This window comes from Bufo gargarizans, chromosome 3 (assembly GCF_014858855.1).
Source record: "Bufo gargarizans isolate SCDJY-AF-19 chromosome 3, ASM1485885v1, whole genome shotgun sequence".
Taxonomy (NCBI): Eukaryota; Metazoa; Chordata; class Amphibia; order Anura; family Bufonidae; genus Bufo; species Bufo gargarizans.
This window is the reverse complement of record NC_058082.1, coordinates 261,096,733-261,110,111: the sequence shown is the minus strand read 5'-3', so window position 1 is coordinate 261,110,111 and position 13,379 is coordinate 261,096,733. Positions and strand designations below refer to the sequence as shown.

The following is a 13,379-nucleotide window of genomic DNA, read 5'->3' as shown; positions in this document are numbered from 1 at the left end:
CTCGTTTTATCAACAGCAACGTTCTAATAAGTTGAACCTTAGATGGGTCCAGCGTGAAGGAGCCCAGCACTGCCCCACATCTTCAGAATCTCCTCGCTCCCCAACATCAGAAAGCTAGAGCGCCGTAATCTTGCGATGCACGAGCTAGTGTCATCATAGTGTTCCTTCCCTGTGCTGGCATCAGCCTCAGGGAATGAACTGCGCATGCGCTAGCGAGATTGCGCATAGCGAGATTACACCGCTCTAGCTTTCTGACGTTGGGGAGCAAGGAGGAGATTCTGAGGATGCGGGGCATTGCTGGGCTCCTTCACGCTGGACTCATCTCAGGTACAGAACTCATCTAAGTTTCATTTTCATATGTATCAAATCGTTTTTTTTCCACAATAAAAGCACACAGAGCTATGGGGACTGGGTATTGCGGATGTGCTAGAGGCCATCTAGCAACCCATGTCCTCAGCTCTATACCCCAAATCCCGGTGACAGGTTCCCTTTAAGGTTGATGACTGGTTCCCTTTAAGTGCAGATGCATTGTTTCTGACATGTGAGGACTCCTCCATTTAATTACTGATTTTTCTCTATTCCTAGGATTTTTAGTTTGTAAAATATTTTATTGTAAATAAGATTTAGAATGTCGTCATCTTGTACATTTGAATTACATTAGAATGTGTTCACACACAAAGCGACATAGATTCCGACAGTTACATAGACACATTGCAGTATTTTTACACAGCAATAAATATATTCCTAGGCTTTTTAAAGATGACTGAATTTCTAACAGTTCTATTTTCCTGTTTGCAGAGTAAAGCATTAGTTCTTCATGATTCCCAGGGAGAATGTGGGCCAAACCTACATTTCTTGTTGTGGGCAGTCCAGGGTAGTCTTCTGTCTTGGTGCTTTTGCCAACTAAAAGGAGAAGATCCAGTGTCCCAGCCCAGGGCGAGAGAATTACTTGAGAAATGTAAGTTGTGGTCGGATTTGAACTTTCCAACTTCCAGATCTATCACATGGGTAGTCCAGAAAAACTGCAAGCTGGGAAACCCTTTTATGCTTTTATGCAAGTTATTAAATCCTGTGTCTCATTGTATTAGTATTATAAGGTATTAATATAGGTCTATATGAAATGAAAAAGGCGCAACAATTTTTTTACTAGCCCGAGAAATAGAGTTAGGGCCTTCCCTGCGTAAGATCTGCTGTGGATTTTCCATCTGGATTTCACTGGCAGAAAATCCTCAGGGCATTACATTACAGTAGAAATGTCATCAAATGCTGCGGGGAAAAAATCATCCGGTGGGGTGGATTTTTAATCTGCAGAATGTCACTTTATGTTGTGGAGTTTTACCGTAGGTTTCACCCTTTGCAATGAATGGGGGGACATTTGCATGTGGTTAACTAACTTAAAGGGGTATTCCGGTTACCATGAATATTACTTATGTTTGAGACTAATTCATCATCAATAATTACCTAATATAATATAAATTTCACATATTTACCATTTATAAGTTATAAAAGTAGTTTTCTTCCTCTGCTACGCACTGTGTTTCCTCATAAATTGCCATGGCTTCGACCTGTAGTTCTCAGCCTTTGTTAGGTCGAGCATGCTCAGTGTGTTGCTATCAGTTCTCTAGCTAAATGTCTTGTGAGACAAAGGGCGTTAGTGTGCTGGCGATTACTGAGTAGGTGGCGTGGCCAGACCGTATATCGGGCAGCCAATCACTAAACATCAACACTCACAGCAGGAAAGCGAAGGATTGTGGGGATTGTAGTTTTGTGCTCTATGATACTCAGTGTGTTGCAGGCTCACACAGGAGCTAGACCAGGCATCCTCAAACTGCGGCCCTCCAGCTGTTGCAAAACTACAACTCCCAGCATGCCCGAACAGCCTACAGGTATCAGCCTACAGCAGGGCATTGTGGGAGTTGTAGTTTTACAACATCTGGAGGGCCGCAGTTTGAGGATGCCTGAGCTAGACAAATGGATTGCAAGGTAGAGTGAAGCTCTGGTTATATGTATATTTATGGGTCCTGGTTGGGTCACAGCTTGCAGCCTTAATACAGTTTTCAAAAATGAAGTTACTTTACCGGAATACCCCTTTAAGGTAATTTCCATTAATACTCTGCTATAAATCTATGTCATATGCATATATTATACATCATATTATTTATAATGCTAAAAATAATTCATTACCGTTGACAATTTTTGCTCTGTGTTAGTTACACTTGTTACTTTATTTTTCTAGATGTTGACCTTTTCTTAACAAACACGACAAACATATTAGAGTCTTTGTTGAGCGAGTGCAGTGGGAAGGTGATCATTGAAAAATTGAACAATTCAGTGTTTTCCATGTCAACACGCCAGTTTGTGAGTATTAGCCACATAGGCATAAATATTTCAGGTTTTCAATGGCTTACTAACTGATACAGTGTCTTATTTGACAGATGATGTACATGTTGGAGTTTTGCTCTCTTGATATTCCACACTCTTTACTACTTCAAAGATTTGGTAACCTAACTAAATTAATGATGAAGCTTTGTGGTGATCCTGGTGACAGTGACAATAAGGTAGTATATTTGTAAAAATTCTTAGTCTCATTATAAAAAGGGATATTCCCAACATGAGCATTCATAGCATATCCTCAAGATATGCCACAAATGTCTGATAGATGCATGTCCAAGCTCGGGATCCACACCTTTGTGGAGTTCTAGTTCTGTAACTTCCTTAGAAGTGTCGGGAGAGACTTGAGTATGTGTGGCCACGTCTCTAATTATTCTCCACCTGCTGTGCCAGTGCATGTCCTCGAGGTGGTCCGGGCATCTACTAGACATTTATGGCATATTCTGTGGATTTGTCATAAATATCTATGTTAGAAATACCTCTTTAACCACAATTTTGCTGGGGGTATTTGCGCTGATTTTGGTGTCACTTTTAAGTCTGTCTTTACTTTTTGAGGTTGCACCAAATTTATGAAATGGCGCACAGTAATAATATATTTGGTGCAAGTGCAATGTGGTATACACCTATGTCTGAAGGTACACTAGGGGTTATCTGGCGTGAAGATTAAACTTTTTAAAAAGTCACACATTATAAATGAGACTTAAAGGTGTTCTAATCTGATATCCTGACCTACTTTTTACTCCACTTCTCAAAGTGACTAGGCCCACCAAATGTTGCATGTGGGCATTACTTGCGACTTCTTTACTCCACGAAACTGGCATAGAAGATTTGATAAATGACCCCCAAAATGATTTCCTTTTGACACAACAAGATATTTTGCTTGAATGGAATTTTATTTTATTTTTTATACAGGGAAACTGTTCATGTCGTTGAAGAATAAACCATGTTATAAACAGAGTATTGTTTATTTTTTCTTCATGATTAGATTGAAATGGAAAGTTGGAGTCAAATTCAACATCCGGTGGTTCTTCAGACCTGGAACATGGAATCCCCCCACAACTATGAAAACAATTGTTGTGATACAACAGTCTTCCTTTGTCCTGGGGCAACATACTTTGAGGTGGAATTTGATGACAAGTGTGAAACTGAAACGAGGTAATTCCCAAATATATTTATCTTGCATACCATTTAAAATGTATAGCTGCGTTTACACATCTCAATAATAATAGAAAAAATATAATTAATTAATAAAAAATACTGGAAAATATTTGGCCATTTGAAAAATTAACATGAGCATTAGGCTAATTTCACACTCGCATTTTGGGCGGATCCATCATGGATCTGCAAAAAACGGATCAGTTTGTATTATCTGTAACATAGCCAAGACGGATCCGTCATGAACGCTATTGAAAGTCAATGGGAGACGTATCCGTTTTCTATTGTGCCAGATTGTGTCAGAGAAAACGGATCCGTCCCCATTGACTTATATTGTGTGCCAGGACGGATCAGTTTGGCTCAGTTTCGTCAACCGTTTTGGTGTCCGCCTCCAGAGGGGAATGGAGTCGGAACGGAGGCAAACTGATGCATTCTGAGTGGATCTTTTTCCATTCAGAATGCATTAGGACAAAACTGATCCATTTTGGACCGCTTGTGAGAGCCCATGACGGATCTCACAAATGGAAAGCAAAAACGCACGTGTGAAAGTAGCCTAAGGGTACTTTCACACTAGCGTTTTTCTTTTCCGGCGCTGAGTTCCGTCCTAGGGGCTCAAATCCGGAAAATAACTGATTTAGTTTTATCCCCATGCATCCCCATGAATGGAGAGCAATCCGTTCAGGATGCATCCAGTTCAGTCTTTTTTTAATAATCAGGCTTTTCAGAAAGCCATAGCATGTTGTATTTTTACCTCCGGACAAAAATCCGGAACACTTTGAACGCCGGATCCAGCATTTTTCCCATTGACTTGCATTAATGGCGGATCCGGCTCCATGTGTTCCGTCAAACCGGATCCGGCTTTTGCATGTTAAACCCGAAAAATGTGAAAAAAAGTTAGTCCATAAATGGCAGATCTGTTTTTTTCCAATGCGTTTTTTCATTCTGATCAGGATTCAAATGTAATCCGTTTTCGCACGTTTTTCCGGATTCAGCGGGCAGTTCCGGCGACGGAATTGCCTGTCGGATTCAAACAATGCTAGTGTGAAAGTGCCCTAATATGGACATTTCATTGTGTTTACTGTACATCCGTCGCCATTTTGGATAGCAGACAACAAACCAGCTTTCAGACAAACAACATTTACATGTAACAACTTCTCAAACTATGATAATTATATTGAAGGATCAGTTTTAATCAGCAATAGGTATAAAGTTTCACCGATTTATACTTGGTTTTTTTACACTCGGTAGTTATGCTATTGATACCTATAAGTGGATTTTATGTTTCTACACAGATGTGACTATTTGGAGTTTACAGATGCCAGAGGCGGCAAAGTTCGTTATGATCACAAAGTTGGTACTGACAAATGGCCAAAGGTAAGTAAGAAAACAAACACTATGTTTTCCAGGTTTCTTTTTCGAAGAGATTTATTTATCACTGCAAAGTCTAAGTCTTTTTTACAATTAAAGAGATATATATGTGGGATTTGCGAAGTCTTTATTGATTCCCGACTTCCTCTTCTAAAAAGCAGTGCTATTGATATACAACGACACTCCTCTTCCAGCACTGAAGAGCTGGTGGTGTATAGCGGTATGTGCCAACAGAACTTGCAGTCAGTGCAAACATCATGCCACTCCACAGAACCAGGGACTGCTTTTCACTTTAGGTGGCTTTTCATTGTCAGTATAGTATATCACGCTGATTCTCTAATTTTAAGACTTCTGTCCTAATGACAAGTTGAATTGGCACTGATCTGGAGGAAGAGAAGGGTACGGAAATTTTTGGCAGGTTAACTATTTATATATGTAATATTTCACTTATTTTAATATTTCAGAAAGTGACCTTTAAGGCTGGTCCACAACTTCACTTTTTGTTCTTCTCGGACAATAGCAACAGTGAATGGGGGTTTAAGTTTACAGTGACCGCTTATGGCCTGCCAGACATTGCCCTGTCCTGGAGTTCAGATTTACAGCTACTTGTTGCACGCTTATTGGGACGTTTTGCTTCTCAGTCTATGGCCATGAAGTCACCATGCGGTAAGACATTCCAGTCCCATAGGCCTCTTTCACACAGCAGTATAAAAAAATAAAAACAAAATAAAGCATGAAACCTAGTCAAGCTATGGCTTAATTATGATTGTCACTTCGTCTTTCCTTATTGGAATAAAATGTCTAATTCTTATTTTTTTTCTAAATATATATATATATAGAGTTGGGACCGGTTGCAGATTTGCCGTCTTCAAAGATGACATCAGTTATTAGCTCCCCTCTGTGGAAATCTGTGTTTAGTCATCAAATGTTTGTCCAAAGCAACTTGGTAGCAGAAATAAACCCCCAAGACCAAAGATATGCTGAGGTATCTTACTTCATTTTATTATTTGAGTATATTACTTCCGTCTGTGTACAGATGATATGTATTTCACACACAGATTGATGTTAAATGCAGTAGATCTACCATACATTGGGGGTCATTTATTAAGACCGGCATTTTAGACACCGGTCTTAATAACCGCTATACCTGGCTGTGGATCCGCCGACGTTATATAGAGGCCCCTGCCTCTACATAGCTTTGGCGCAGCCACCGCTGGTCTAAATGTAAGACAGCTTCCTAGCAGGCTTAAATTTAGATAATATTCTGTGCCGAAAACGGGAGCAGAAATTGATAAATGAGACAGGCTTTCCGCCCCCCCCCCCCTTTTTTTTTTTTTAGACCTGGCATGAGTGGGGAATAGTCGCAGATTGCGGTGCAAAAAAACTTTACACCGCAATCTGAGGCAGATGTACACCAGAAAACTGGTGTACATCACTTAGTAAATGACGCCCATTGTCTTTGCTGTTCTAAACCACAATTGTTAAAGAATATAGCAGGAGGTCCGATTTACAATGACTTGCTCCAGATACTGGCAGAAGTTATAGCTCAAACCCTGGCTGGCATAGATTTCAGTTTCTTGCATGTGGACGGCCAGAGGAGTGACTAATTTATTTGCCACTTATTAAATTGGGCTCATCTTACTTCTGTGCAGGGGGATCAAGACTGGCGTATGGGAACACCAGTCTTGATAAGTCTCCCCCGTAGTGTCTCTTATCCTTATACTAAAGTTCAACCACTTAAGACACTATATAAATGAAAGGTTATACACTTATAGTTTGTAAAGTTCTCACTGTTCCTTGACAGTGAATGTAGACTCTGTTGTTTACATGTAGAGTCCCAATCTCCGCTGAAAAGTAGGTACAATTGTATCCAACCAAGGCAAGGCTCTATGAGCAAAGCAGTTTGCACTGCAGGAGGAAACGTAGCAAACCGTCAGAGATTTGTGCAACTGCTATGGAAGTATTCAGAGGATTACTTAGACTGCATACAGTTGTAGGCACTTCTCGGCTGAGAGCAGGACTGGATAGTGTATGTAGAAGCTGTCAGATGATGACCTAGAGATGTTTGCATGTTTGGGTCTTGGCTAACAGTATATGACAAGATGAGACGTTCAGCTGAAATGGCCCTTACTTGAAAAACATGCAAGTTATGAACTAAATGCTGCTGTTAATATTCAGAATACTGGATGGTACTTTAATGCTTGTGACTGGCATATTGCACCTTTTCAGCTGCGTCTCAGCCCATACATACCTGCCACCTGTACACCTGGCTGGTAGATCTAGCAGGAAAGGCCATGTACAGGCCGAATCGCAGCTGCCATGTTTACATGCAATAAAGAAAGTAACATTTTAATACAAATTAGAGAATTGGTTTCTTTTTAGTTAACATGGCCATGTATGATTAAATATAGTCAATCTTTGGAAGCATAAAGGTAAAAAATATTTACTACCGTATGTATAAAAATAGTTGTGAAATAGAGCAAAATCGCAACCATAGTGTTTAGTTGAAAGCTAATATTATGTAAATGCTCTTTTACATTATTATTTTATTTCCAGACTAAGAACTCTCATGCAGATGACTGTCGTAACTTTCTCCTTGACTTTGCAAACTCAGATCCTACCAAGGATTTCTGTGGCCCTAATTCTGAACTTTTCAAAGGACTGGTGCAAGCCATTAGGAAACAGCTGGCAAGGAATGATATAGTGGCGGGTTCTGCGGTTGATCAAGCTGTGAACTGCACCTTTGCTGCACTGGTGTATCTTACGCCACAGTTGTATGGAAAACTGCAAAAATATGGTAAATGCATTGACATACAGAGGTGGATTAGCGCTCCCTTGCAATGATTTTCTTACAAGACCTGTCCTCTGCATTGAAAATCCTAAACACTGTTAGCACTGAGATATTTGTGGCTCTGCCACGCTCTTTTATGGGTTTTGCTTGTGATGTGATCTGTAAGGCATATCTCGGACCAGTAAAACTTGCTGCCAAAGTAAATTATGCTTGGAGAGGAAGCCAAAGTATTTGTTTTGTGATTAGCTAAAAGGCATAACGTGACAAAGAAGAAACCAGGATTTTTTTTTTTTCCTGACATTTTTGGGTCTACTGGAGGTTGGTGCTAAGGCTCTGTTCATATCTCTGTTCTGGTTTTCTTTCTAAATGGAAGCCATGCCCCAATACCAGATTGCACAACAGACACCAATGGCCCCGATGGACCCTATTGATGTATAATGGGGTCCATTGTGGTGTCTGCTGTTTTGACTGGACGAATAGCAATGCAGGCTGCATTTTTTCCCCCATCAAATAAGACTGAGTCTGAGACAGATTCTTGACGGGGCCTCAGCCACAGAGGTGAGCAGATTTCTCTTTTCAGAGGTGAAAAGACAGATGTCATCCTTGTCTAGATGACCTGTAAACCTCACTTATAAGGGTTAGGTATCATTTCTCGCCCAATTCCTTGGGGGACACAGGAACTCTTGGGTATAGCTTATCTCCATAGGAGGCGTGACACTAAGTAAAAGACTGTTAAGCCCCTCCTCCAGCAGCTATACCCTCAGCCTGGAGAGAGAGACTTTCAGTTTTTTGCTTAGTGTCAAGGAGGCAAGACACCCTCTGCACTGCAGAGTTGTCTTTGTGAAGATTTTTTGATTTTTTACTTTTTTATTTTATTTTCACTTGATTTTTTTTTTTTTTTTTTTCACAGGGACAACAGAGTCGCAGCAGACTTCTCTGTTTTCCCGGGGTTGAGCTGCGCCAGGGCCGGTTATCCGCCCTGCTGCCTCCCCCACAGAAGAAAAGGAGGACCAGGGCAGCTCTTGCTCCCCTGCATCCCGCCAGCCCTGGGTCGCCCACCTGCAAGCCCCTCTCCAGCTACTGTCACTTCTGTGCCAGTGGCTGAAGGGGCGGCCCCAGCTGGATGGACAAGAGGGTGAAGACATCACATGGTGAGGTGGCTAGTGCAGCCATTCCGCTCCCCCTCCCTCCCTCCCTCTCCCTCCCTTCCTTGTGACTTCCTCCCCTCCGCTCTGTCTGTACTCCGTTCTGCTGACCTTGTTGCTCCGACTCTGGGGCGGCCTGTCGGCGGTGCCTTAATGTTACTTGTCAGTACTAGCGGCGCTCATGGGAGGGTTGTTAGGAGCGGCCGGGTCTTGTGATCGCCGTTCGCGCAGGGCCGCTATTCTACAGGCCCCTGTCTTTTCGGCTCCTGCCTTTCGCTTCGCTGCGGCGTGGGACATGTGGTGATTGGATGCGCGGATTGAATCGCGCGCGCGCGCGAAATTGTGTTCGGCGGGGGGCGGAGTTTTTTTTTCGTTGCCGCGTCCTGCTGGTTTTCAGTCAGGGGCCGGATGTTCTTCTTCCCGCGCCTCACTGGTCCCGCCTCCTCTCGTGCCTGCGTGATTCTGTGATCCTCACTTCAGAACGGACCACTGCTTGCCGCCGCTGATCTGCTGCTGCTGCCGCTGCCGTTCTGCTCCTCTGTGACCTGGTAGGACTGTTGACCCTTTCCTCCACTGCAGCCCCCTGGCCTGGACGCAGTTTTTTTCCACCAACATGTCTGACCCCTTAGTGCCTGCGGGACCCTGGTATCATACCTGCACCGCATGTAAGGCGCCCCTTCCTCAAGGGCAGCCTGACCCGCATTGTTCGCTTTGCAAAGACCCATCGCAGGGTCCGCCGTCTGTTGTGTCACCCCCTGGCCTGTCGGATCCCCCTGACTGGGCTAGATCCCTCTCCCAGGCTGTGGTTAGTCTCACTAGCGTTGTGGGCCGACTTGCAGATGTGTTGCCCTTGTCGCAGCCGGATGATTCCCCTGCTGGGCCCTCCGGGTCCGCTGTCCTGGCCGACCCGTCTGAGTCTCTCTCTGCAGGCGATTCCTCCAGAGTCCGCCAATCCCAGAAGCGGTCTAGGGCGGATCACCGGTCATCCTCGGACGCCTCGGTATCCCCCCCAAGGGTGCGTTCTCAGTCGGGCCCTTCCTCCTTGCAGGATTTGCCCTCTGAAGGGGAGCTGGTTGATTCCGATTGGGATATGGATTCGGCGCTGCCTTCAAAGCTGGCTTCCGCTGTGGGCCACCTCATAAACAGTATCCGTGATACCTTTAAAATTCGCGATGATCCTCCTGATCCTGAGAAAACCAGTGTTTCCTTTTTTCGCCAGAAGCAGGCTTCAGCGGTTTTTCCTCTCCATGCTGACTTTTCGTCAGTGGTTTCTAAGGCCTGGGCCCGTCCTGATGCACGGTTTACCCCGCCAAAAAAGTTAGATGTTTGTTATCCGTTTCCGGCGGATTGCATCACAAACTGGGCGTCTCCTCCTAAGGTCGACCCCCCTGTGGCCCGTTTGTCCAAGAGCACGGCTATTCCCGTCGCAGATGGTTCTTCCTTACAATCCACTGAAGATCGTCGTATAGAGGCCCTTACAAAGGGTGTCTTTTCGGCCTCCGGATCCGCGCTTAGGCCAGTCTTTGCTTCCGCTTGGGCGGGTAAGGCGGTTTCAGAATGGGCATCTCAGCTGGATCTGGAGCTTGAATCTGACGTCCCTATTCAAGACCTCCGTGCCCTGGCTCAACTTATCGTTCAGGCTGGAAAATTTGTATGTGAAGCATCCCTGGATGCAGGGGCTCTTATTGCCCGTTCGTCTGCTCTGGCCGTGGCGGCTAGGAGAGAGCTTTGGTTAAAGGTTTGGTCGGCGGACGCCGCGTCAAAGCGGTCTCTTACTAGCCTTCCTTTCTCTGGTGCTCGTTTGTTCGGAACCCGTTTGGATGAAATCATCTCGGAAGCCACGGGGGGGAAGAGTACCCATCTTCCCCAATCCAAGGCTAGGAGCTCCACTCGTGGTCGTCCCACCTTCTCCCGTTTCAGGTCTTCTCGTAGGGCTTCCGCTCCTCGCTCCGCCTCTGGTCCGTCCGCTAACCCTGTCCAGGACAGGCGTAAGAAACCCTTTTTTCGGACCCAGCCCTCCTGGCGCAAATCTCAACCTGCTCGCGCTCCCGCGACCAAGCAGCCCCCCGCCTGAAGGTGCGCCCCCACCCACCCGGGTGGGGGGACGTCTCCTCCTGTTCAGGGACTTCTGGCAGGCGCACGTCTCCGACGCCTGGGCTCTCGAGGTTGTGTCTTCCGGATACAAACTCGAGCTTGCGTCCCTTCCCCCAGTTCGGTTCTTTCGCTCTCGGGTTCCCCGGGATTCCCGAGGGGCGGCCGATTTCTTTGCTGCCGTTCGGACTCTTCTAGACAAAGGGGTCATCATCCCGGTTCCTATGGGAGACAGGTTCAAGGGGTTCTATTCGAACCTTTTTGTGGTCCCCAAGAAGGAGGGTTCGGTGCGACCCATTCTGGATCTGAAACGGCTGAACCGATTCCTTCGTCTTCAGCGGTTCCGGATGGAGTCTCTCAGGTCGGTGGTGGCCTCTCTGGAACAGGGGGAGTTCCTGGCCTCCATCGACATCCAGGACGCCTACCTTCACATTCCAATCGCACGGTGTCATCAGTGCTTTCTGCGTTTTGCAGTGGGGTCCGAACACTACCAGTTCGTTGCCCTTCCCTTCGGGCTGGCGACGGCCCCTCGTGTTTTCACGAAGGTCCTGGCCCCGGTCCTCGCCTTACTTCGCTCCAGGGGAGTTTTTCTGCTTCCATATCTGGACGATCTCCTAATCAAGGCGCCTTCTCTGTCACTGACTTCAGCCAGCGTGGATCTCTCGCTGCAGACCTTGCGCCAGTTTGGTTGGGTTATCAACCTACCCAAATCCTCTCTTGTTCCTTCCCGGCAATTGGTCTTTCTGGGGATGCTGCTGGATACCGATTCTGCGGTGGTTCGTCTTCCGTTGGAGAAGCGCCTGCTCCTCCATCGGTCGGTTCGGAGCCTTCTGTCCCACCGCCGTCCTTCTTTCCGGTTCAGCATGCGGGTCCTGGGTCAGATGGTGTCCTGCTTCGAGGCGATTCCTTACGCGCAGTACCACTCCCGCACCTTTCAGACGGCCATCCTGTCCGCTTGGGACAAGTCCCAGGAGAGTCTGGATCGGCATTTTCCCCTTTCCCCCCAGGTTCGCTCCTCTCTCCTCTGGTGGCTGCGGACCCCTCTTCAGGGGAAGTCCTTCCTGCCATTGACTTGGCTGGTGATTACCACCGATGCCAGTCTGCGGGGTTGGGGGGGAGTGTTCCCTCCCCGGTCCGTCCAGGGCACTTGGTCTCCGTCGGAGTCCAGACTGCCGATCAATGTTCTGGAGCTGAGAGCCATTCTTTTCTCACTCCGACACTGGACTTCGTTGCTGCAGGGTCGCCCTGTTCGGGTCCAGTCGGACAATGCCACGGCTGTGGCATACATAAATCACCAGGGGGGCACTCGCAGCGCGGCGGCGATGAGGGAGGTGTCTCTGATCCTTCGCTGGGCGGAGGTTCATGTTCCGGCCCTTTCGGCCATTTACATTCCGGGGGTGGACAATTGGGCGGCGGATTTCCTCAGTCGGACGACGATCGACCCGGGGGAGTGGTCTCTGCACCCCGACGTCTTCGAGTCTCTTTGTCTCCGTTGGGGTCGTCCGGACGTGGATCTCATGGCCTCCAGATTCAACCACAAACTTCCCATCTACGTGGCCAGGGCCAAAGATCCGGACGCTTACGGCGCGGACGCGCTCGTCCTCCCCTGGACGGAGTTTTCGCTCCTCTACGTGTTTCCGCCCCTGCCTCTTCTTCCGCGGGTCCTTCGGAAGATTGCGGCGGAAGGCACGCCAGCAATCCTAATCGCCCCGGACTGGCCGCGTCGTCCGTGGTACGCCGACCTTATGTTGCTTCTGGCAGACGCTCCCTTGCCTCTGCCTCTCAGAGAAGACCTCCTCTCTCAGGGGCCGATCTTCCACCAGCATTTAGGGTCGCTACGTTTGACGGCGTGGCTATTGAAACCGCGGTCCTGACGCGGCGGGGGTTTTCGGCTGACGTGGTCCGTACCATGATTCGTGCACGGAAACCGGCCTCGGCCAGGATTTATTATCGTACCTGGCGGGCCTATTTGGCTTTCTGTGAGGCCTTGGGGACTCCCCCTCTGAGGTTTTCCCTTCCTACGGTCTTGTCTTTTTTGCAATCTGGTCTGGTTCTGGGCTTGGGTCTCAGTACCCTGAAGGGTCAGATTTCGGCTCTTTCGGTTCTTTTTCAGCGTCCGCTGGCTCCGCTCGGTCCGGTTAAGACCTTTCTTCAGGGGGTTGCTCATTGTGCTCCCCCCTATCGCCCTCCTGTTCCTGCTTGGGATCTAAACATTGTGTTGGCGGCTCTCCAATCTTCCCCTTTCGAGCCTCTGCGCAAGGTTTCCCCTCGCTTGTTGTCTTGCAAAGTTTTCTTTCTCGTCGCTATCACGTCTCTTCGGCGTGTGTCTGAGTTGGCGGCTCTTTCTTGCGTGGAGCCCTTCTTGGTTTTTCACCAGGACAAGGTGGTTCTCCGTCCTGTTCCGGACTTTCTTCCGAAGGTGGTGTCCGCCTTTCACC

General features: G+C 47.0%; 1 protein-coding gene across 2 annotated transcripts in view; it reads left to right on the top strand.

Annotated features, from left to right (window-relative positions):
- ZZEF1 (zinc finger ZZ-type and EF-hand domain containing 1) overlaps nt 1–13,379 on the top strand; it is a 140,934-nt gene that overhangs the window by 67,205 nt on the left and 60,350 nt on the right. For both annotated transcript variants that reach the window (XM_044285185.1, XM_044285184.1), the window contains exons 19-26: nt 799–958; nt 2,237–2,358; nt 2,436–2,558; nt 3,377–3,546; nt 4,839–4,920; nt 5,379–5,580; nt 5,754–5,899; nt 7,471–7,711. In XM_044285185.1, coding sequence (XP_044141120.1) covers nt 799–958; nt 2,237–2,358; nt 2,436–2,558; nt 3,377–3,546; nt 4,839–4,920; nt 5,379–5,580; nt 5,754–5,899; nt 7,471–7,711 — 1,246 coding nt within the window. The remainder of the gene's footprint in view (nt 1–798; nt 959–2,236; nt 2,359–2,435; nt 2,559–3,376; nt 3,547–4,838; nt 4,921–5,378; nt 5,581–5,753; nt 5,900–7,470; nt 7,712–13,379) is intronic.